General features: G+C 40.5%; 1 protein-coding gene, 1 long non-coding RNA gene and 2 other non-coding genes across 4 annotated transcripts in view; 3 read left to right on the top strand and 1 right to left on the bottom strand.

Moving 5' to 3' along the window:
- Positions 4374-5690, bottom strand: ZCCHC13 (zinc finger CCHC-type containing 13). The gene has a single exon (XM_021080342.1). The coding sequence runs from the start codon at positions 5462-5464 to the stop codon at positions 4949-4951; it is 516 nt and encodes a 171-aa protein (XP_020936001.1). The 5' UTR covers positions 5465-5690; the 3' UTR covers positions 4374-4948.
- Positions 10830-24021, top strand: part of LOC102165633 — a 64382-nt gene continuing 51190 nt past the window's right edge. Inside the window, exons 1-2 of the long non-coding RNA XR_001302653.2 lie at positions 10830-11038; positions 20485-21460. This is a non-coding gene — a long non-coding RNA (uncharacterized LOC102165633). The remainder of the gene's footprint in view (positions 11039-20484; positions 21461-24021) is intronic.
- Positions 16506-16585, top strand: MIR374A (microRNA 374a). The gene has a single exon (NR_035390.1). It is a non-coding gene; the product is annotated as a microRNA 374a (primary transcript).
- Positions 16672-16750, top strand: MIR545 (microRNA 545). Its single transcript, NR_038609.1, has one exon. It is a non-coding gene; the product is annotated as a microRNA 545 (primary transcript).

The raw sequence follows: 24021 nt of genomic DNA, 5'->3' as shown, positions 1-24021 counted from the left end.
ATCACAATGGGAACTCCTGAACACTATTTTTTATTATTATTTTTTTAAATGGAGTTCCCACCATGGCTCAGGGGTTAATGAACCTGACTAGCATCTATGAGGACTCAGGTTTGATCCCTGGCCTTGCTCAGTGGGTTAAGGATCCAGTGTTGCTGTGAGCTGTGGTGTAGTTTGCAGACGTGGCTTGGATCTGGCATTGCTGTGGCTGTGGTGTAGGCCAGCGGCTACAGCTCTGATTAGACCCCTAGCCTGGGAACCTCCATGTGCCGTGGGTGTGCTCCTAAAAAGACAACAACTAAAAAAAGACAAAAAAATTTTTAGGGCCGGACCCACAGTGTGTGGATGCTAGCCAGATTCATTTCTGCTGAGACACGACGGGAACTCCTAAACACTACTTTTTTTTTTTTTTTTTTTTTCCCACTGTACAGCAAGGGGGTCAGGTTATCCTTACATGTATACATTACAATTACAGTTTTTCCCCCACCCTTTCTTCTGTTGCAACATGAGTATCTAGACATAGTTCTCAATGCTATTCAGCGGGATCTCCTTGTAAATCTATTCTAAGTTGTGTCTGATAAGCCCAAGCTCCCGATCCCTCCCACTCCCTCCCCCTCCCATCAGGCAACCACAAGTCTCTTCTCCAAGTCCATGATTTTCTTTTCTGAGGAGATGGTCATTTGTGCTGGATATTAGATTCCAGTTATAAGTGATATCATATGGTATTTGTCTTTGTCTTTCTGGCTCATTTCACTCAGGATGAGATTCTCTAGTTCCATCCATGTTGCTGCAAATGGCATGATGTCATTCTTTTTTATGGCTGAGGAGTATTCCATTGTGTATATATACCACATCTTCCGAATCCAATCCTCTGTCGATGGACATTTGGGTTCTAAACACTACTTTTAATACATGCTTTGAGTATATATCCATGATCATTCTTTTAAATTTCTAGAAGTGTAATTGCTATTTCAAAGGATAAGGACTTTTTTTTTTTTTTTTTTTTTTTTGCTTTTTAGGGGCACACCCACAACATATGGAGGTTCCCAGGCTAGGGGTCAAATCGAAGCTACAGCTGCCAGCCTACACAACAGCCACAGCAGCGCCAGATCCTGGCAGCATCTATGACCTACACCACAGCTCATGGTAACACTGGATCCTTGACCCACTGAGTGAGGCCAGGGATCAAACCCACAACCTCATGGTTGCTAGACGGATTCGTTTTTGCTGTGCCATGACAGGAACTCTGAATAATGACTTTTTAAAGGTTTTTGATCCATAATGCCAAATTGCCTTCCAGAAATGTTATAACAATTTTCTGTTTCCAATGGCAGTGTATGAATGTTCTCATCTCTATATCTTGGTCAATAGGACATAACTGTATTGAAACTTTTATTAATATATAATGTCCTCTTTGTCTCTTGCAAACTCTTTTGACTTAAAGCTTATTCTGGCTGATAATATTATAGTCACCCCTACTCTCTTTTGGTTACAGTATGCATCGATATTTTTTCCCCCATCCTTTCATTTTCAGTGTATTGTGTCTTTGAATCTAAAATGAGTCTTTTGGAGTCCTCTTGTGGCTCAGCAGATTAAGGATCTGGCTTTGCCACTGCTGCAGCTTGGGTTGCTGCTGTGACACAGGTTCAATCCCTGGCCCAGGAACTTCCACATGCTACGAGTGTGACCAAAATGAAAAAATAAATAAATAAAAATAAAATGAGTCTTTTATAGACAGTATATATTTGGATCATGTGTTTTTATCCATTCTTTCAATATCTGTCTTTTCACTGGAGAGTCTATTTACATTTGAAGTAATTACTGATAAGGATTTCTGTAATTTTGTAATTTGTTTCCTATATGCTTCACAGCTTTGTCCCTTATTTTCTGAATTATTGTCTTCTTCTGTATGTTTAGGAGATGCTTTGTAGTAAAATGTTTAAATTCCTTCCTCATTTTTTTTTTTAAACTAAAGAGGGAACTTGTGACTTGTTTGTAGGGAGAAAGTGCTACTCACCTCCAGCTGAAAGTTTTCACACAGATATGGGTGCCTATTGATTCCTGAACTTTGTTTTTGTTCCAGAAGGAAGAAAAATAATTTGTATGGGAAAAGTTCCAATTTTTAAATGTTGGCATCTAATTCATGAATGCTGTTAAATAGTGCATAGGTCAAACTAAACATATTTTGGATCTGATTCAGTAACAGGGCTACCATTTTGTAAATTCTGGCCCAGAGTACTGGTGAGTCAGAATAAGGCTTCTTTTCCTTTGAGACTAGAAAAGATGCCTTAAAGGAATGTAAAGAGGACTTAAATACTGAGTGTGTCCTTGGATATAGCCTCTTTCTCGCCTCCAACTCTGGGCCAAACTCCTGAGGGCATGGGAAATGAAATGCCAGATTGAGGGGATTCAAAAGCAGATTCCTTTCTTCCTCCTTTCCTAAACAGACTTCAACACTGTGATGAGACTCAAGAATTTGTTTGGCTCAGTGTGATATAGAAGTTTCCAATTGTGTCTTGGCAGATTGGACTGAGATTGCCCCATTTAGGGGCTGGGAATGTGACTGAGTTTATCTTGTTGAGAGTACAGAGAGTAACAGAATCAATTTCTAGGAGCCCAAGAGGGTCACAGAAGTTGGAACTCAGCTAAACTGAAAGGGTCTTTCAGATGGGGATGAAGAGTTATACATCCAGTCTTATGGAGGTTCATAAAAGAATGTGTCTTCAGTTATAAAATCAGTTACATTTCTTTGACCATTCGAGTTTATGGACCAAAAATTGTACTCTCTACCATCCTTCCTGTTATAAATTCTATCACATCTTAGGTTTGATATGTAGGATTATCCTATTATTTTGTAAATAATTTTTTATTACAACCTCAATTTTCTCTTGATACAATAGTTACCTCTCCCCATCCTGGGTTTCATCTAGAATTTAAAATTACTTTTTTGGCATTCCCATCATGGCTCAGCAGTTAATGAATCTGACTAGCATCCATGAGGACACAGGTTCGATCCCTGGCCTTGCTCATTGTGTTAAGGACCCAACGTTGCCGTGAGCTGTGGTATAAGTTGCAGACATGGTTCGGATCCTGTGCTGCTGGGGCTGTGGCTGAGGCCAACAGCTACAGCTCCTATTTGACCCCTAGCCTGGGACCCTCCATATGCCACAGGTGTGGCCCTAAAAAGAAAAATAAATAAATAAAACTGCTTTTTCTTCCCACTCCTGAGCATCTACCCAGAGAAAACCATGACTCGCAAAGACACATGTACTCCAATGTTCATTGCAGCACTATTTGCAATAGCCAAAACATGGAAACAACCTAAATGTCCATCGACAGAGGAGTGGATCCAGAAGAAGTGGTACATATACACAATGGAATATTACTCAGCCATTAAAAAGAATGAAATACCAGCATTCTTAGCAACATGGATGGACCTAGAAACTATCATGCTAAGTGAAGTCAGCCATACAATGAGACACTAACATCAAATGCTTTCACTGACATGTGGAATCTGAAAAAAGGACAGACTGAACTTCTTTGCAGAACAGATGCTGACTCCCAGACCTTGAAAAACTTATGGTCTCTGGAGGAGACAGTTTGGGGGGTAGGGGGTTGTGCTTGGGTTGTGGGATGGAAATCCTGTGAAATCAGATTGTTATGATCATTACACAACCACAGATGTGATAAATTCATTTGAGTAATTTAAAAAAAGAAAAAGAAAAAATAAAAGAAAAAATTGCTTTTTCTATTTTATAGAACTTCAGTTGTTTTTCAGATGTGATTTTTAAATATGGATCCCATGAAGTTCCCTGGTGACTCAGCAGATTAAGGATCTGGCATTGTTACTGCTCTCATGCGGGTTTGATCCCTGGCCCAGGAACATCCACATGCCAATAATAATAATAATAATAATAATAAATGGATCCCAGCATATGGTCTGGGAAAACACATTTTTCATAAATGCCTAAACATAAATTTTCATATCTGTGAAAATGTATGTCTTTGAAATTACCAAAGTCCCAATCTATGTTTAATGTTAATATTTATATCAATTTCCTTAATATTTTTAAAAATATGTAAGTCCAAATTTTGCCACCAATATCTTCATGTCCACAATTTGCTGCTAAGATTTTTTGTTTGTTTTCTCATTGCTCTTTCTCAAAGCTGCTTACACACATACTATACATGCAATGGTTTCTTTTCATTGTACTATAAACTCTATGGGACTTCCCATGTGGCTCACAACATAACTACTATACACTCTATGTAGGACCAGATAGGGGTGTCTTTCAATGTTATTTCAAAGCTAATGAGGTCAAATAAATCGAAGCAATCACTATACAATACAGTTAAAAGTTACTTTGGCAGGGTCATACACATTTCTAGAATCAGTTTTATTTCTGCAATGAATCTCTGAGGAAATGTCACCTCCTCAGGGTGCCTTGTGTACCTAAGACAGAAACATATGTTCCCCCTCCCCCATACACACTCTCTATCCTTTTACCTGGTATTCTTTTTTTCTCTATAGCAATTTATCTTCATCTGACACACTATATATATTACTTGTTAGATTCTAGGCCTGTGTTTGCAAACTTGGTTTAATTTGTTCACTGATATATCTCTAGCTCCTCCAACAGTGGCTGGTACACGGTAGCTCTTAATTAAATGTTAAATCAAAATACATCCAAAGAATCTAGAAATTGCCTCATGTTCAGGATGTTCAATGATCAGATTCATCAGTGGTGCAGAAACACATTAATTATAAAACATCTACAAGTGAGTAACTTTTTTTGTTTTTTCCCAGTCCTTTCCTCTTTTAACATGGTAATTGAAGTTCACTGGTCTTTAAGTTGCCTCAGTCCATCAACCTTTGGTCAGAGAAGAAGTTTCAGAGAAAATACTACAATTATCAATCAGCAAAAGGAGGTGGGAGGGACAAAGGGAAAAATTAAGTGGTAGTTTCAATGGGGCATTCCCGGGCTAGATGGCCCGATTCGCCACAGCGGTAGCAGTTGACTTCGCTTGGCTTGCTGCAGTTGATGGCCACATGGCCGGTCTCACCACAACGGTAACACCTGACTTGGGTGCAGTCTTTCTGAATGTGGCCACGTTCGCCGCAAGAGTAGCACTTCTGCTCTTCCTGACGGTCACAGTCGCGCGCCAGATGGCCTGGTCGGCCACAGGTGTAACAGCACTGGTCTCTCTCTCGCTTAGGCTCCATACAGTCTTTGGCGATGTGGCCACTTTTCCCACAGTTGTAGCAGATGTCCTCCTGAAGGTCACAGTTCTTAGCATGATGACCAGGCTCACCGCAGCGGTAACAGATGATAGGTAGGGTGGTGGAACTGCAATGAGGCCCTCGGCCACGGCCTCTACTTCCGCGCCCTCGAGCTCCTCCTCCCTTAGGGCATCCCCGGGCCCAGTGGCCAGAGCGTCCACACTTGAAGCATTCCTTATTGCTCATGGCTGCGGTGAGATCTTCAGGTGAGCTGGCCTACCTACCTCTGCCCCAAGGCCCCGACGCAGGTCCTCTAATGGCGGCTTAGACAGAAGTGGCTGTTTTTCTCTACTGGCCTCAGCGACGTCACACAAGGTTTGCGCATGGCCCCATTCATACGTCACAGATTTTTCAGCCGCCCTACCTGCCTGACTTTCCTCTCGTCCTTTAAGCCAAAAGCAGGTCTGAGTGGCGATTTCTGTTTAAAAGACAAAACAAAATATACAAACAAACAAAAAAACCCACTTGGGTCGTTAAGTTTGAGTTTGGATCGCTTCCTGTTCAGAAAATGTGCATTGTAGGATTTCTTATAATTGACTTAGGCTTTCTTGGTGGTCTAGTAGACCAATTTTTATAGATGCGCTAGGGACATAGGAAAAATATGTATGAGATGTATCAAATCCAGTAAATGAGAGAAGCAAATTATGACAAATTATAGTAAGCCATTTTGGGGAAGGGTGTTTAAAAAAAATACGTGTCCATAAAAATATGAGATACATGGAAAATAATCTGTAAAATGCCACAGGGAGATTTAATGACAATTTAGCCTATTTTATTGCAGAAATCTTAGTTTTCAATATAAGAAGTAATAAAGTAAGTAATAAAACATAACATGATTTAAGCATTCAGTAAAAGTAATGTGATATTACTTGGAAAATAAGTTACAAGACCATAATTTAAATATTGGACAGATTTCCTATTGTTTTCTAAATTGTTTTTATATTATTATAAACTCATAAGAATTTATGGACTTATCCATTTATATAGATATAGAAATAAATATGCAAAACGATATTGAAATATCAACATCAGCTATTTTGAGATCATATGATTGAATAAGATTTTTTTTCTCCTTATTTTGCTTCTCTGTACTTTACAATTTTTTGAAATGAGTGTAGGTTGCATAACTGTAAAAATCCACAATGTTTTTCTTTTTTGGGGGGGTGTCACATCCAAAGCATATGGAGATTTCCAGGCTAGGGGTCCAACCAGAGCTACAGCTGCCAGCCTACGCCACAGCCACAGCAACACAGGATCTAAGCCGTGTCTGAGGCCTACCCCACAGCTCACAGCAATGATGGATCTTTAACCCACTGAGCAAGGCCAGGGATCGAACCCACGACCTCATGGTTCCTAGTCGGACTCATTTCCACTGCGCCACAACAGGAACTCCAAATGTTTTTTCTTTAAGTTACTAGTTAGATATATGTTTTACACATGAGTTTTTTTCAGGAAGCCAGTACAAATGTATTTGGTAAAACACAGATTTGAGAATAGTGAATGTAGCAACTGGCTTTTCTTTTCTTTTTGTCTTTTTTGCCTTTTCTAGGGCCGCACCCAAGGCATATGGAGGTTCCCAGGCTAGGAGTCTAATCAGAGCTGTAGCCGCCGGCCTACACCAGAGCCACAGCAATGCCAGATCCGAGCCGTGTCTTTGACCTACACCACAGCTCATGGCAACACTGGATCGTTAACCCACTGAGCAAGGCCAGGGATCAAACCCTCGACCTCCTGGTTCCTGGTTGGATTCGTTAACCACTGAGCCACGACGGGAACTCCTGGGTTTTTTTTTTTTGAACGTGACTGGATTGGAATGTGAAACTGGTTTCATAAATGCAGCCACAAAGAAAAATGTTTTCAAAAATTAATAAAAGCTATAGTCAAAAAATATGAGCAGTTGCCACATATAGAGTAATCGAATGAGTTTTATTCCTAAACAATTAAATGGTGAGCTGCATAAATGGTTTCAAATGGCAAAAATTCCATTTAAAAACTTGATATGTTTATTACATCATGTTAATTGTCATATTTAAGCCTCCTTATAGGTTTATAGTTTTATTAAGGTAATATATGCCCATGTTTAAAGCATATTCAAGCAGGTTTAATTGGGACATGAAGGAAGAAATGTATTTTACATCATACATACACACATACATTTACAGAGTTAAGGCCAGTCCCATGTCAGATTACATACAATTTGGAAAGGCAAATCTCTGTTCAAATGGGCTGATAGAGTATTTTTAGCTTTTTAGGGCTGCATATGGAGGTTCCCGGGCTAAGGGTCCAATTGGAGCTACAGCTGCTGGCCTACACCACAGCCACAGCAAGTCCAGATCCGAGCCGCGTCTGCAACCTACACCACAGCTCATGGCAACACTGGATCCTTAACCCACTGAGTGAGGCCAGGGACTTAAGCCACAACCTCATGGTTCCTAGTCAGATTCGTTTCTGATGCGCCATGACGGGAACTCCTGATAGAGTATTCTTGACTACTTTTCATTCTTATACCCCAACCTCAATTCAGGATGTTCATAGGTTTGAGGAGATCCTCAGTATTAGGATTCTTCAGAGGAACAGAACCAACAGGATATCACTATATCTATCTATTGAGAGAGATTATCTATGTATATATGTAGATGTATATCTTATATAACACCTTTATTTTAAGGAATTCGTTCACATGATTATGGAGGCAGGGAAGTCCAAAATCTGCAGGGTAGGCTAAAAGGCTAAAAACCCAGGGAAGAGCCAATGTTGCAGTTCAAGTCCAAAGACTGTCCACTGGCAGAATTCTCTCTTGCTCAGGGGAAGTTAGTCTTTTGTTCAATGTAGGCCTTCAAATGATGAACGAGGCACCACCCACATGGTGGCAGGCAATTTGCTTTACTCAATGTCCGCTGATTTAAATGTTAATCTCATCCAAAAACACCCTCATAGAAATATTCAGAATAATATTTGACCATGTGTCTGGCCCAATCAAGTTAGCACAAAAAATTAACCATTACATCCTGTAAAAGAGTGTCATTCTCCTAAGAAATGTAGCAGTTGGGGAATAAAAGGGAAACAGCGTTAGCCTGGATATAGTAGAGGTCTCCAAATTTTTCCTTTACTACTCCTGAGGAACTGTAAAGTTCAGACTAGTAGGTAGGTCCAGGACTAGAAGTATTTCATAGCGTTCAAGATTTACAAGCTGGAATTCCTGCTGTGGTGCTGTGGGTTAAGAATCTGACTGCAGTGGCTTGGGTCACTGTGGAGGTTTGGGTTTGATTCCCCACTGGAGGGCCATGGATTAAAGGATCCAGCATTGCCACAACTGCAGCATAGGTTTTAGCCATGGCTCAGATTCAATCCCTTCCATATGCAGTGCGTGCAGCCATTAAAAAAAAAAAGATTTACAAGCTGTGCCTCTTTCTTGAATTTCTCTTTGGATGGGACTATAGCAGATTAGGAAAGTTTTGTCAAAAGGGAGAGAAGTGGAAAGAGCAAGTAACTCCATCTGCAATTATTATTATGTGCTGACCTTAATTTACAATACTTTTTAAAAAATGGAATGCTGTCCATTTGTTAAAAATGATAAAGATGATAATTAGGACCATGCTAATGTTTTTATTTATTTATTTGTCTTTTTGCCTTTTTCTAGAGCCGCACCTGCGGCAGATGGAGGTTCCAAGGCTAGGGGTCCAAATGGAGCTGTAGCCACCAACCTATGCCAGAGCCACAGCAACGCGGGATCCGAGCCACATCTGCAACTTACACCACGGCTCACGGCAACGCCTGATCCTTAACCCACTGAGCAAGGCCAGGGATCGAACCTGCAACCTCATGGTTCCTAGTCGGATTCGTTAACCACTGAGCCACGACGGGAACTCCAATATTTTTAAAACATTATTAAATCTATTAAAATGCTGATGTTAAAATATTAATATATTTAAACAAAAATTAAAAGGACAAAGATATGATAATGGACATGAGGTTTCACGTTGGAGTGATGAAAAATTCTAAAATTGTGGTGATGGCCATACAACTGTGAATATAGAAAATCCATTGCATTCTACGCTTTAGGCTGGTGAATTGTATGACATATGAATTATATCTCAATAGAACTGTTATAATAAAAAAGAGTACACAAATAAAATCATTTGTTATAGTACTGTAGAATTGTGGGCAAAATTCCCTTTTATTTTAACTTTTGCGCAACAATAAATGATTCTTTCAATTTAGGAAAGAGATTCTTTATACTACTATATAACTTCAAGAATTTCTATTTTTCTTTCTGCATATTGCACATTGTTGTATAATCTTTTGTGCATATTACGTAAAAAACACAAACTTTCATTATGTCTCTGAATAATGTTATTATGAATTTCTTTTCTTTCTTTCTCTCTTTCTTTTTCTTTCTTTCTTTCTTTTTGATTTTTGGGCCACACCCGCGGCATATGGAGGTGCCCAGGCTAGCGGTCCAATCAGAGCTACAGCTGCCGACCTACACCACAGCCACAGCAAGGCCACATCCGAGCCGCATCTGTGACCTACACCACAACTCTAGGCATCTCAGGATCCTTAATCCACTGAGCGAGGCCGGGGATCAAATCTGCAACCCCATAGTCCCTAGTCGGATTTGTTTCCCCTGCGCCAGGACAGGAACTCCTAATATGACATTCTTAATAATTAAGAGAGGATGATGATGTACACATTTCACCGGTCTCAGAATTGATGGTATTGTGGGTTCTTAGTTTTTGGTATTTTCAAACTGGCTTTCTTAGAAAGCAAGAACCAGCCACCAAAGTAAAACATCATAATGAGAAACAAAACATTATTTTTCCTCCTCACAACCAAAGAGGAATCTATTTCAGAGCCTGTTGAATAAATGATGTCACTTCTCTTAGAATTAATATGTGAATTTCTCACAGAAGACAGGAACAAGCCTTGCATTTAGTACCAAAAGACACTGAACAGCATTTTTAATGTCCAGAAACTATCAGGGTTGTGAAGAGAAAGAAAAAGCTGTTGCATACTCCTTCTTACCTCCAACTGACTGAACACCCTTTCCCCTTTTGCTCTGTGCAAAGGGTCTTTGGATTCTCTGCCTCTGAGTCTTCTCTGTGAATTCATCATCAATCAGACTGTTATTTTGCCCCACACAAGCTGTTGGGCACAGCTTGAGAGATGCTTGGAGAAGACTGTGTGGATACAGTATCTTTTACACAGCATTTTGGGGGGGGGGGTGTATTTTTTTACAATTTGCAACATGAGACACACAAGGGGAGGAGTAAAAGGCCCAGACCAGGCAAGGCCAAGAACAGAAGGGTAGAGCGAATAAAGGCAGACACCAGGGAGACTTGGTAAAGAAATGGTGGGCCAAGAACAGGAGGGAGGGATGGTGGTGGAGGCCGGTGTGACCAAGGGGAGGAAAGGTTGAAGAAGCAAGAAGCAGGATGGCCTAAGGAAGGGGTTAAGACTGCGGGAGGGTTAGCCTCGGGGTGAGCAGGGAGATGGGGGGTGGGTGTGGGGGAGGAGGAGAAGAGGGAGTGCTTGGCGCAAGCGCCTGAAGCGCACTGCGGCGATCCGGCGGAGGCGGTGCTCTCCTGGCATCAGCGCTGCGGCTGGAGGCACTGCTGGTGCTCCTGTCTGCTGTCCACTGCCACCTTGGCCTGTTTTTGCCACCCTGGCGCCCCGAACTCTGTGCCGCCGCACCCTTCACCCAGTCTTGGGACGGCTGGCGCTAAGAATTCATGCTATGACCTTCGATTCAGCCAGGAGGTAAAGGAGTGACATAGGGGAAGAACGTTGCGGGCGGCGGAGGGAACTCGGGCCAGGGGTATCTTCAATTTGTGTGTTCTCCAGGTTCACGAGGGGAAAAAAATGGGGGACAGTACTGGCCTCAGACCTACAAAAGGATGTTGAACATTTATTTCTCATTGCGAAAGTAATACAGACTTCTTTCCTTTAACCAGGGTTGAGGCATCTGAGCGTCGGTATTTTCCTTAAGGTTCCCGGCTTTTAAATTTTGAAGTTCCTCACGTGCAGCAGCAGAAGGTGTATTTAAAGGTCAAGGGTATAGGACTCGGCAATTATAAGAGCTTTCTTTGCCTTTGTTCAGGGTGATGGGTCTTACTACAGAATCCGAGGCACTCTAAGCTCCTCCCTGGGGGTCGGGGTGGATTCTATCTAGATTTGGCATCTGCTCTGAGCACCTGCAAACAATGACGTCTTTCCCGTTTTCCACTTCCCTAATTATCACGCCTACCCCCATTAGGGAAGGCTAGTAATGGCTCTTCTGGATTGAGCACTGGGGCACAGCTGTTGAGACACATCCAGCTATCATCAGGCACTTACATATTAAAAACGGAGGTGGGAAGCCAGACGCAGTGCGCTTGTGTATTTGAGAGTGTGGGGGTGCGCAGCGCGGTAGCAGGCAGGTATACAGTAGTCTGGTAACTGCGGGGGATTGGTTCCGGGACCCCGCAGATAGCAAATTCCGGGGATGCTCAAGCCTCCTGTATAAAATGGCGTTGTACCGTCAGTCCTCGGCATCCGCCGAGGGTCCACAGTATTTGAGAAGGTCTGGTGTGTGGGGGAGGGGGGCGTCACTGGGGAGGGCGGGAGGTACGCAGGCGCAAGCCTTGGTTGGAGCAGGGACAGGGAGTCGGATGCGTATATAAGAAAGCAAAGTTGGAGTTCCCATCTTGGCTCAGCAGAACGAATCTGACTAGCATACATAAGGACGCAGGTTCAGTCCCTGGCTTCGCTCAGTGGGTTAAGGATCCGGTGTTACCGTGAGTTGTGGTGTAGGTCGCAGACGCAGTTTGGATCTGGCGTTGTGCCTGTGGCGTAGGCCAGCGACTACAACTCAGATTCGACCCCTAGCCTGGGAACCTCCATTTGCCGCGCGGGTGCGGCCCTAAAAAGAAAAAAAAAAAAAGAAAGCAAAGTTGCTGGTAGTTGACACCCGCGGGAGAGGCGAGTGAAGGTGCGCATGCGCACTTGAGACAACGTGTGACGGTTGCCTTTAACGAGAGGAGGGTAGAGGCGCGCATGCGCATTTTAAACGGAATGACGGGGTGGGGAGGCGCGCAGCTTACGTGTAATTAAGATTGCAAAATGGCGAGGGGGGAGGTAAGTTGTCTTTGCTTGGCCATCTTGGGCTAGGAGGGCCTGCGGAAGAATCGCTGTATCTTTTTAGTTGGGTGAGTGGGATCAGCTAGAGTTGGAGTTGTCCTAGGCTGTGGCCAGATCCACCAGATATTAACCCGGAATCTTGGCTCCTCTCTGGCTTATCGATAATGTGTTTAAAAATGCGGAGGCGTTGATGGCTTTACGAAAGGTTACAGGAGCTGGCTGGCTGTGTGTAGTAAATGCGTAAAATGGGAGCACTTGGAGACAGGCCACATTCGGGCAGCACACCTCGGGAGGGCTCTCTCGGACTTGCAGATCATGGGCCGGTTCCATCAGAGTATCCAAACCCAGGGGTTGCAATATTGTGAGAATTTACCCTTGATTTTCTCCCCTTGAGGTTGTAGGGGTGAGGATTTGGCTGTTTCCAAATGCTTGTACCACTTTGCTTTAAACCTAGGATTTGGGCAAAAGATAATGGTGATATGAAGGTGACCTGTGTTTCACACCCTTCTAAGTTATTTTTTTCTGTAGAACTTTGAGCATGGTTTCCTCTAGGAGGACAATATTTTGGAGGGAGGGCAGCAAGTACTGTCGTGGCTCTCGGAGGGCTGTCAGTAAGGACCTATTGTTAATCGCTAAAACAAACAATTTAGCAGTTAGATATGTAGAAGAAACGACACAGGATTCAAAATTGAGATAGGTCTTTTCAACAATCCTGGCCATGATCTCATGCTGGTGTTTTTCCTTCTCTGGGCCCAGTTCCCTATCTATAATAATAATTAAACGTCTTTGACGCTTAAACTATGCCAGGTGTTGGATCTACATGTTTTTACCTTAAGTGATTTAGTACTCTCGACAATCTTATGAAATAGCAGTACCATTATCCATCTTTTACAAATGAAGGACACAGATAAAGTAAATTGTTCAAGGGTTTACATTCCTATTGAATGGCTGAAACTGGATTTTTATCTAGGTAGTATGGCTTTGGAATCCTGTGCTCTTAAACATTATATTTATCCACCAAAATGATGGGGCAAATTTAAAGGACCCTTCTTTAACGACTTCAAATTTCATGTGCAACTTACTTATGCTGTTTAAGAAAGAATACTGCTGATTTTTAGTCAGTGCATGGTACAGGGTTACATATTTAGAAGATAAAAAGTAAACAATTGTTGATTTGGAGCCTAGCAGGGTGGCCATCCTTACCTACCTAGCCTTGTGTTCTGTGATTTTTTGTTCTGCAGAGGGTTTAAAATGGCCGACTGCGGCAGGCTGGACACACCCTTCTTGTTTTGCCTGATTTGAGATCTGGTCTGACGCTTTGAGACAACCAGTCATTTGCTGCAATAGAGATTTTTTTTTTCTTACCCATTATTAATATTTGGTATGTTAATACCAATATTCAATAGTAAAAGGTTATTGCTTTTCTTTTTTGTAATAAAAGAAAATACATAGATTTCTTTTATTTGGTTGGGAAAAATCCATTGAAGTGGAATTACTATGTCAAAGGATATGAACATTTTTAACATGTAATACGTATTGCCAAGTTTCTCCCTGAAAAGGTTGTACAGATTTTCTTTCACTCACACAAGCACTGAGTAGTATTTGTTAAAAACATTATTTTATGGATAAAAAAGAGTATTTAATTTTGCATTTATTGTTAGTTTTGATTCTTTTTTCCTCTGTATTCGTGTGATGTTAGTTCATGTCTTATACTGATTTATCTGTTGGAGTTTTAGTTTAGCGTTTATTATTATCTATTTAAATGTGTTCTGTAAATAATGGCTGTTACTCAGATTTCTATAATGTTATGAATATGTACTCCAGGCTATTGTTTGCCTTTTAATTTTTGTTTTTAAATTTTTGGTTAGTAGAAATTTGAAATCATGTGTTCAAATCCCTCTATCTTCTATTTTGTGATTTTTGTTCCATTAAGTTTGAACATTTCCCTCAATCTAGAAATTTAGTGAACATTCATTTTGGCTTCATCTGAAGATAACCATCAAATTATATTTGAAAAGGGGAAAAAGATCCATAATTTCACCACCCAGAGATAACCAGTGTTAATAAATGTGTTCACTTCTTTTCATTTCTTCTGCATTTTTCTACAGTGATCACATATTTACTTGTACTATTTTATATTGTGTTTTGTCTTTATAACATGCATTTTTCTGTGTTGAACATTTTTGTAACTGTGATTGAATGGTTTCATGGTATTTTGTATGGCAGTATCTTAGGGTTTTCAGTATGTTCAATAGTAATTATATAATTATGTTTTTTCATTTAGTTTTTATTGTTTATCTATTTTGAGTTATTTCTTTATAGGATAGAGTTCAGGATTAGAATTATTCATCAAAAAGTTTGAACATTATAAAGACCTGCCATAATAGCATTCCAAAAAGTTTTATCAATTTTTGTACCCGGTCATTTAGGTACATAAAAATTTTTTTTGCTTACTTGATATGTAAAAGAATGGTATTTTTGACTTACGGTTATTGGTGAAGCTGGGACTCTCATGTTAATTATTCGCTCCTATTTCCTCTTGTAAACTATTGAACTTGGGTCTGAATGTTAATCTGTTTGTAAGAGCTCTGTATTATGTGCTCTGTATAAGGATCTATTACCCCTTATCATTTGTTGCACATACACTCCTGGTATATGTTTTTTGCCATTGAATATGAAGAAATGTTTGTAATTCCAAAGACAACTGCGTCGTGGAATACTTGCCAAATTCTTGGTAGCCATTTTGAGATAGCATTTATCTGTTCTTTAGATAGATAGCCATTTCTTTTTTTCTAAAGGAAAGCAACATTGACTGCTGCACAGCAGTGTTCCTCCCTGGTTATAGATGTAGGGAGAAGACACGGCAACATTTTGTCCCTAATAAGACATTGGCAGCCAATGTAGACCAGACACAAAACAGTAGTCACCCTTCCCCCATCCATTTGGGGACTGATGCTATTTTGAATATTTATGAGTGATCTGGGGGAGGATGCAGACATAGTATTCACTTTTGTAGATAACACTGAACTCTTTGGAGATGTAAAATGGTAAAGGAACAAACTGTAACACCTGAAAAGACTTTGTGCATGTGGGCTGGCAATTAGCAGAATGGAGCAGTGTAGTTAAGAGTAATGTAATGATTTTAGGGAAAAATAGTATGTTAAGCATATAAAATAGAGACCTCAGAGACATTGGGTCTCAAGACAAGGATTTCAGTGTAAAATGGAAACAGTTTGTTAGTGTCATCAGCTTAATTTTCTGGTGCAGAGACAAAAGAGTCATTAAAAACCTAGGCCTTATTAAGAATGATACATGACACAAAAATTCCATCCTCTCTGTATAAAACCATCTGAATCAAATGACTAGTTTACACTAGTAATCTCACCTCAAGGAATCTCTTACTACCTCTCACCATATATTTTGAAATGGTGATGGCAAGAGTGTGTTACATCTCAGTTTCATTTTTCTTAGTTATAACATGTAGGTGATTAAGATTAGGTCTTGGGGGTGGGATAGGGTATCTTATTTTGGCTTAATGAAGCTGGGTCTATTATATGTGGTTCAGAGAATCTGTTTAATTATATTAAACCTTTCTAAATTATTCTACTCCATGAGGTATATACTATTTCTTTTATATTTAATAACATTCTAATTTTAATTTTTTCAGTGAAGGGGGATTATTGGATTTAGAGGTGTCAAGTGAACTGTTTCTACTTTTTTGCTATCCCATTGTACTGGGTTAATCCCTTTAGTTGGAAGCCCCCATTTTTTTCAGCATTTTGCTAGCTGCAGATATTAAACCAGGCTTGGCAGATGTATAATAAGCAAAACAAAATGAAACAAAGCAACAACAAATCTGTGTTGTAGAGGAGGTGGTTGAGAATGTCCTTTACTGGAGGTCTGTGCCTGTTTTAAGCATAAGAGTTACCTTTGACGTCATGCCAGTGTCTCGTTCCCAAATCCATCTATGATCGGGTGTTAGGTAGAGCCTGGATATTTGAAATAGCCTGAAAGCATTTAACTTTTGACTTCTACAATTTGTTCCTCCTCTCTCTTGATGTTACAGCCAGCAGCAATCTGGAGCAGCACTCCTTGGAAAGAAATTTTACATCGGCCATTATAATACAACCTGATAAGTGTTACAGCACTTATCAGGTTGTATTGTAATTGTCTGTGTATATATATGCCTGTCTCCCTTCCTCTGTTATCAGTTAGACTGTGAGCTCCTTGAGGGCAGGAATAGTGTCTTCATCTCCAGAGCCCAGCCTGGCACATTAGTAGGCCTCAGTAAATGTTTATTGGATGAATAAATGAATGACTCATCAACAAACATTTATTGTGTGCCTGCTAACGTGATCTCCACAGGCTCTGGACTGTCAACTGTTTCTTCAAAATGCATGTGGTCAGAAACTTGTTTCTTTCCAGTTATGTGTATATCTTCTCAAGAGTTTCTCATGAGATAATGCTATTTTTGTGTTTGGATTTCAGTCCTTGGTATTTACAGATGTTGCTACTGTTGCTACCGCTGATAATCTTCCTGGGTGAAAGCTGCCAGATCAGGAGCCTTATCCTCACTGCCTAGTATTTGCTGAATTATTCCTGTTTGTGGACTTTTCACTCCTCCTCAGGTCTTACTTTACCTAGTATTCCTAGGTAGGGCACTACATTCTAGATCAGAGGTGGGCAAGTGCAGCCCCATGGGCTACCTGGTTTTACAAATAAAGTTCTGTTGGAACACTGCCATCATTTGTTGATATTTTGTCTGTGGCTTCTTTGACCTACAACAGCAGAGCTGACAGTGGCGGCCCACAAAACTCGGCGCTATAAAAAGATTGCCTACCATGTTTTTGATCATCACTCAACAGTGATGGTTTCATTCTCCTCTCCATTTATCAGAGATACTTTTAGCATCTCAGAAACTCATTTATTTACCTCATTCATTATTGCTTATGACAAGTCTTTTTCTTGTTTTATAGATGGGAGGCTAGGACACACTTCAAACTAGGAGATTGATTTTTAAAGCCTCCCCCAGGGTCCCGCAGTCAGTCAGTTATACCATGTCCTTCAACATCAACTGTCAAGCTTTAGTACTTTAAAATTCATTTTTTATGTCCTAACTTGAAGCATATGACCATATCATGCTTTGGTGCCTTATCCCTTGCTCCCCCCCCACCTCCTACACAGCTCTTTGCAATGAGAATATGGAAAATAAGGAATTAATGTGAGATAACAGCAGAAAAGTAGGTTAAGGCAAATGTTTAGAGGGTCTGAATGCTAATGTTTAAACTAAGAAATGGGGTTTCTGAAATATTCACTTATTCATACTTAAACAGGTAGTGAGACTGTACTTACAAGAGCTTAGAGACCTCCCCTCAACCCTCCCTAATCTACCACACATTGTCTTGGAAAGCTGCCTGTGAGTATATTGTCCTTCATGTCACTTCATTAAAAAGTTGGAAACCTCCAAGTGAAAGCTAGATCTAAAAAAAAAAAAAGAGATATCTCATTCTAGGAGTAAAATGGAGGGAAATGTTTTACAGCATTATATTTCAAGCTGCTTGCTGGATTTTGTCCCAGCATTTTATTATCAAAATTGTCATACAGAAAATTTGAAAGAATTGGGGAGTTCCTGTTGTGGCACAGCGGAAACGAATCTGACTAGTATTCATGAGGATGTAGGTCGATCCCTGGCCGTGCTCAGTGGGTGGGGGATACGGAATTGCCGTGAGCTGTGGTGTAGGTCACAGTCGAGGCTCAGATCCCAAGTTGCTGTGGCTGTGACATAGGCCGGCAGCTGTAGCTCTGGTTTGACCCCTAGCCTGGGAACTTACGTATGCCACACATGCGGCCCTAAAAAAAAAAATTGGAAGAATTGTACAGTGAAAATCCATATACTCACTACCTAGGTGGTACAGTTAACATTTTGCTGTATTACATAGTCATCCATCTTTGTTGGATAGGTTTTTTGAAATAGTTGTGGTTGTCATCCATTTTGATCTCATCTGTTGTGACCCATCATGGTGCTGAAAAATAATTTTTGATTCTTAACTGTATTTTCCAAGTTGGCATGGATACCATTGCAGCCTTTGTGTAGGCAGATCTGCTTGGGACTGAGAGTCCCAGGTAGAGAAGACGTTTTGTTTCTGAAAGAAAATGGCTGCAGCTCACCATTGTTTATTAGAAATAGTAAGAAAAAGAAAAATGGGAGTCTAGGTCCAGTGTCAGTAAATCCTTTCAATAATATATTGCCCTGCACTTCATTCACTTCACTGGCTTGACGGGGACAGGTGGTTTTCAGAGCAGCTTCTGTTTGGTTCTTTCCTTTAAGAATTAACGAAGGAGAAGCAACAAAGTACTGTCGAAATGCCGCTGAAGTGATATTCAGCATTAGCACAACTCCTTGGAATTTTAGCAAATAGGTTTTTAATTTGGACTACTGTCTGATAATATTCTTCTGGCCCTTTTCTGTTAGCAATAGCCTCAGAGTCAAAAGAAGCACTGTGAACTGAAATTTGTCTTTATCATGAACATGATAATGGTAAATGTTACTTGTTTGTGTCTATCTCCCTTCATTTAAGTTCAAGGGCAGAGGTCATATCTTACTCAATCTTTGTAATTCTCTCAGTAGTCATAAAAAATGCAATATTACATTTAATACCTATTACATGGGCAAAGATTTTAAAATGTTATACTAATGTTGGTGGATATATCCAATTTTATTGTAATCCTTCGTAGGAGCAATTTGGCAATATATATTAATGGGCAGAATAAATATTACATGTCCTTTGGCCCAGCAATTTCATTTCTAGGGATATGCCTCTAAATAGTCTTTAAAAATTCTTAATAATGTAAAGATATATTAAAAGATTTAGGTATGGGAACGTTCACAATGTTCATAGCAGTAAAAAAAAAAAAAAAACAGAAAAATTTACCTATTCCTGAATATGAATTTGGATAAATAAATTTTGGTGCATTTATGTAATAATACAAACAGGCATTAAAAATAAAAGTCTTATAAATGAATATTTGACTTGGAAAGATGTACCCAATATATTAATTGAAAGAAAGGCTATGGTTTCATCTAATTTTTGTCAAATAAAAATTAATGTTTTTTACCTGCATATGAAAGTAATTGAAAGAATTATACCCCAAGTGTTAAACTTTCTGGCATTCTGTGATTTTTACTTTCTATCCTTAATGTATTTCTGGAATTTTTATTTTCACAGCATACCTTTATGACTTTCAAAGTTAAGACAAACATTGAAACGGTTTCCATTTTGAAATTTGCTGACCTGAACAGAAGTGGAGTAAATGGGTTGGTGAGGGGGCTGGAAACTGGAGCAGTTTAGTTTGGAAAAGAGCTGGGCTGGGGTGGGAGTAGGGCGTGGTAGAAATAAGATCTCTGTCTTCAGAGAAAGGCACTAATTACTTACTGCTCTATTCTTGGCTCCTTAGTGCAGGCATTTCACGCATCAGGCTCTACACTGACGGCTTATTTCCCAATTAGGCCCTGTACACATTCCTTTCCCACCCTTGTCCCTCGGCTTTATAAGCTAAATAATTGCTGGTGGCAGCAGCTGCTTATGAGTGTGCAGATCTTGCTCTAGTAATGGCTGCTTTACTTCATCCAATAAAGAGAAGGCTCAAACGCATCTAGGCTGCCCCCTCACAACCCGCCCCCCACAAACACACGCCATTCGGCAACATGAATCTTACCCACTGATGGTGGGAGAGCTTTATCCTAGGTTTCATGATAGTAGATTATAAGACCCTATATGACATTGTATTATATTTTACTGTGGGTGAAACAGCTGAAAATGAGCCTTGAGAAACTGCTCCTAGGGTCTAAGTTATCTCATTTAAAATAGAGGCAAGAATCCTTATTAAATAATAATAGTGGGTGATGCAGCAGTTTTTGCCAGATAAAGAAGGTAATTGTTATGCTAACAATAATGCTTGGCAAGAGTGAAATCTGAGGTCCTTGGTGTGGGCTGGATGATTTGACTAAGGTGGCAAAAGTAAAATTAAAGCTAAATCTCACACCTTGACTGTTCTTATGTTTGTTTCTTCTTCTCCCTATCCTACAGGTGACACCAAGCTCGATCAGAAACTATGCCACTGGTGAAGAGGTATATTGAGCCCTGCGTGGCCCAGTGAGGTTACTAGAGAATTGGAAGAGTCTCAAATCAGCATCCTGCACATGGTTATCAAACCATTGTGAAGTCTTAGTAAGTGGTCAGTGGCTCTGGTGGGCTTGCCCAGTTAGTGTCTTAACAGGCACTAGGCAGTTACTTGATATTTTCCCATTATGATATGAAAAAGTTTTTTGTTTTTTGTTTTTTTAGGGCTGTACCCGTGGCATATGGAGGTTCCCAGGCTAGGGTTCAAATTGGAGCTGTAGCTATATGCAGGCCTACACCACCCACAGCTATAGCAACTTGGGATCCGAGCTGCGTCTGCAACCTACGCCACAGCTCACGAGAGTGCTGGATCCTTAACCCACTGAGAGAGGCCAGGGATTGAACCTGTGTCCTCATGGATACTAGTTGTGTTCTTAACCCACTGAGCCACAATGGGAACTCCAAAAAACAGTCTTTATTTCAGACTAGAGAGTGAAGAGCCTAATCTCTCTCTTTCCCCGTCTCCCATTTTTGCAATGATATCTTGCCCACCATAATAGTTGGTGTAGAAAATGGATTTGAATCCAAGCCCAATATTGTTTCTTCCACCTAGTGCTTCCTCTAGATTCCACCTAAGTCCAAGGAGGCGATGTGAGACAGAAACATTTTTATTCCACATGGAAAGATTATAATAGCCTCTGACATTGTGCTCCTCTGATGAAGGAAATGTCCATGGTATAAATTTTTATTGTGCATAAAATCACCTGGGAAGCTTGTTAAAAATGCAGATTCCTAGGCAGCTAGAAGCCTTGTCATTGGTCCAGAGCAACATGAAGACCTACCTGTCACTTACACTGAGGCTTCCTGCCCAGTGGGTTCACCAGCAAGCCAGAAGGAAGCATCACTGCCATGGATGTCCTTGTGAGGCAGTTGTGAAGCCTTGGTAAGTTGTTGGTTTTAGTGGGATTCCCAGTTCATGGTAGAGAAGAAGTGGTTGTGATATGGCACTCCCACTACCCCCCCACCCCTGCTTCCTTCAAAAAAAAGTATTAGGTGCTTACCAAGTGGCAAAGACTTCTAGATATTAACAAAGTTCTGCCATCGTGAGACTTTTCACTCCTGTGAGTAGACAAAGGAATAAACAGTGAATGCATAGTGTATCCTAAGTGTTATGTCAGAAGTTTTTATCCCTCTTTCCCATTCTCCCTTTTAATACCTTCCACTGTCTCGGTGCAATGGAGGCTAACCCAGCTGAGTATGGGAGGATCATAGATGATGAAAGCAATCTTCTTTTTGTAACCTTTCACTAGGCTGAATTTGAAGGATATCTTTGAAAAGTGTTGGAGAGTCTACCAGATTTTTTTTTTTTTTTGTCTTTTTGCCATTTCTTGGGCCGCTCCCGTGGCATATGGAAGTTCCCAGGCTAGGGGTCTAATCAGAGGTGAAGCCGCTGGCCTACACCAGGGCCACAGCAACGCTGGATCCGAGCCGTCTCTGCCACCTACACCACAGCTCACGGCAACGCTGGATCGTTAACCCATTGATCAAGGGCAGGGATCGAACCCGCAACCTCATGGTTCCTAGTCGGATTCGTTAACCACTGCATCACGACCGGAACTCCTGAGAGTCTACCAGATTTTCCACGTGAGTGCACATGCAACAGCGGAAGAGGTCCTTTCAATGATTAAGGTAGCACAGTGATTAAGGTAAGTAGAGGAGAAAAGGTTGACATTGCCTTGACTGCTGTTAGGGAAGCTCCTAGAAATGTCATTTCCAGGGGCCAGTACATTTTTTTTTTTTTAATAGGGCTGCATGTGTGGCATATAGAGGTTCCCAGGCTAGGGGTCGAATTGGAGCTACAGCTGCCAGCCTACACCACAGCCACAGCACCTTGTGATCCGAGCTGCCTCTGTGACCTATACCACAGCTCACGGCAATGCTGGATCCTTAACCCACTGAGCGAGGCCAGAGATCAAACCTACATCCTCATGTATACTAGTCAGTTTCGTTTCTCCTGTGCCACAATGGGAACTCCCCCTAGGGGCCAGTACTTTTAAAGCCTGCATTTTATTCTACAGTACATCCTTCTCAAAACAATTGGGATAGATGATGTGCCTGCTTACCCATCGGAGCTCACCCCTATAGAGGATCAGAAGAACTGAACTGGTTCCCAAGTAGACTACATGGCATAAGCTGCATGTCATAAATAATGTCAATGTGACACTAATTATAATCCCTTTAGGGGAGAGTCTAGTCTTTCAAACCAAACTTGTTTAGAGTTTTTCTTAATCAGACTGTAGAGCTGCATACATCTTATCTAAAGCTAGCTACGAGCAGAGGTACATTGTTTCAGCAGCAGCCAAGTATATGGCACTTTGGATTAGTGATTTCAGAGGCAGCAGGGTCTTCTGATGCACAACTCTCAAACCAACTGGACTAGGATTCATTTTTGACTCCTCAGTGATCAGTCCCCTAATAGGCTTCAAGGAGTACTGAAATGGTTCATAGTTAAACTAGGCAGCATCTGTAAAATGGCCATTCTTGAGCAATCTCTGCAGAATCCATCCCTATCTTAAGCTAGTAGCTCCTTTACCCAGAGTTAATACCCAAGGGTCAGATCTTTCTTTGGGATCTGCCATTTTTCATGGAATCGATAAAACTCACCTTTTCTCGTAAGGATGGTCTTGAGATGGTACCTTCATAATACAATGTTCTTGGTATAGTGTCTGGAGTGTTTGGATAATCTCTACTGGCAAAATTAGGTAGATTAGGCTGCACGGGAACCTGAATGACAAAAAAGCGGCCTTTTCCCTGTGGGAAGTCTGGAATAGTCATTGATACAAAGAGAATCTATTCTGTGTCCTTCACAGAAAAAGACACAGGAAAAATTTTTAACTGCATGCTAACATTCATATCCCTATGTGTGAACAGTGTCATTTTAAAAAAGACACAGAATAGATTAGGAGGAATTAATCCTTCTCTTGATAATCTCAAAATGTGATCTGGACAAAGTAACAGGGATCTCAGTCAAGTAAGTGTTGAACATGGAGGTAAATGTTTTTTTTTTTTTTTTACCTTTTTGTTGTATTTGTTATATTTAATTGTTTTTTATAATGAACCTACCTTGTATTCCCAGAAGAAAATTCCTTACTTGTCAAGAATATTGAATAAGATCTAGTAAATTTGCTGTTTTAATATTTTATTTTCTGTTTTATTTGATTTTGTACTACTTTGTTTCTATGTTCAAAAGTGAGTTTTTGGTTGGAGTGGCAGTCTTTGTTGACATTAGGGTCATTAATGAAACCTTATTGCCTGAGCTTTTACATTTAGCAGATCTCAAACATGTCCCATACCATCTTAAACATCTGTTTTTATTTGACATTATAATGTAAAAAAAAATTTACTGATATTTGTATCTAATATGTATCAATAATTTGTTCAGTTATTGCCCTTTTAAGTTTGTGTAACTAATATTTAATGTGAACATTCCTATAAATAAGTTTT

This window comes from Sus scrofa, chromosome X (assembly GCF_000003025.6).
Source record: "Sus scrofa isolate TJ Tabasco breed Duroc chromosome X, Sscrofa11.1, whole genome shotgun sequence".
NCBI classification, from domain to species: Eukaryota; Metazoa; Chordata; class Mammalia; order Artiodactyla; family Suidae; genus Sus; species Sus scrofa.
This window is presented reverse-complemented; position numbering and strand designations above follow the sequence as displayed.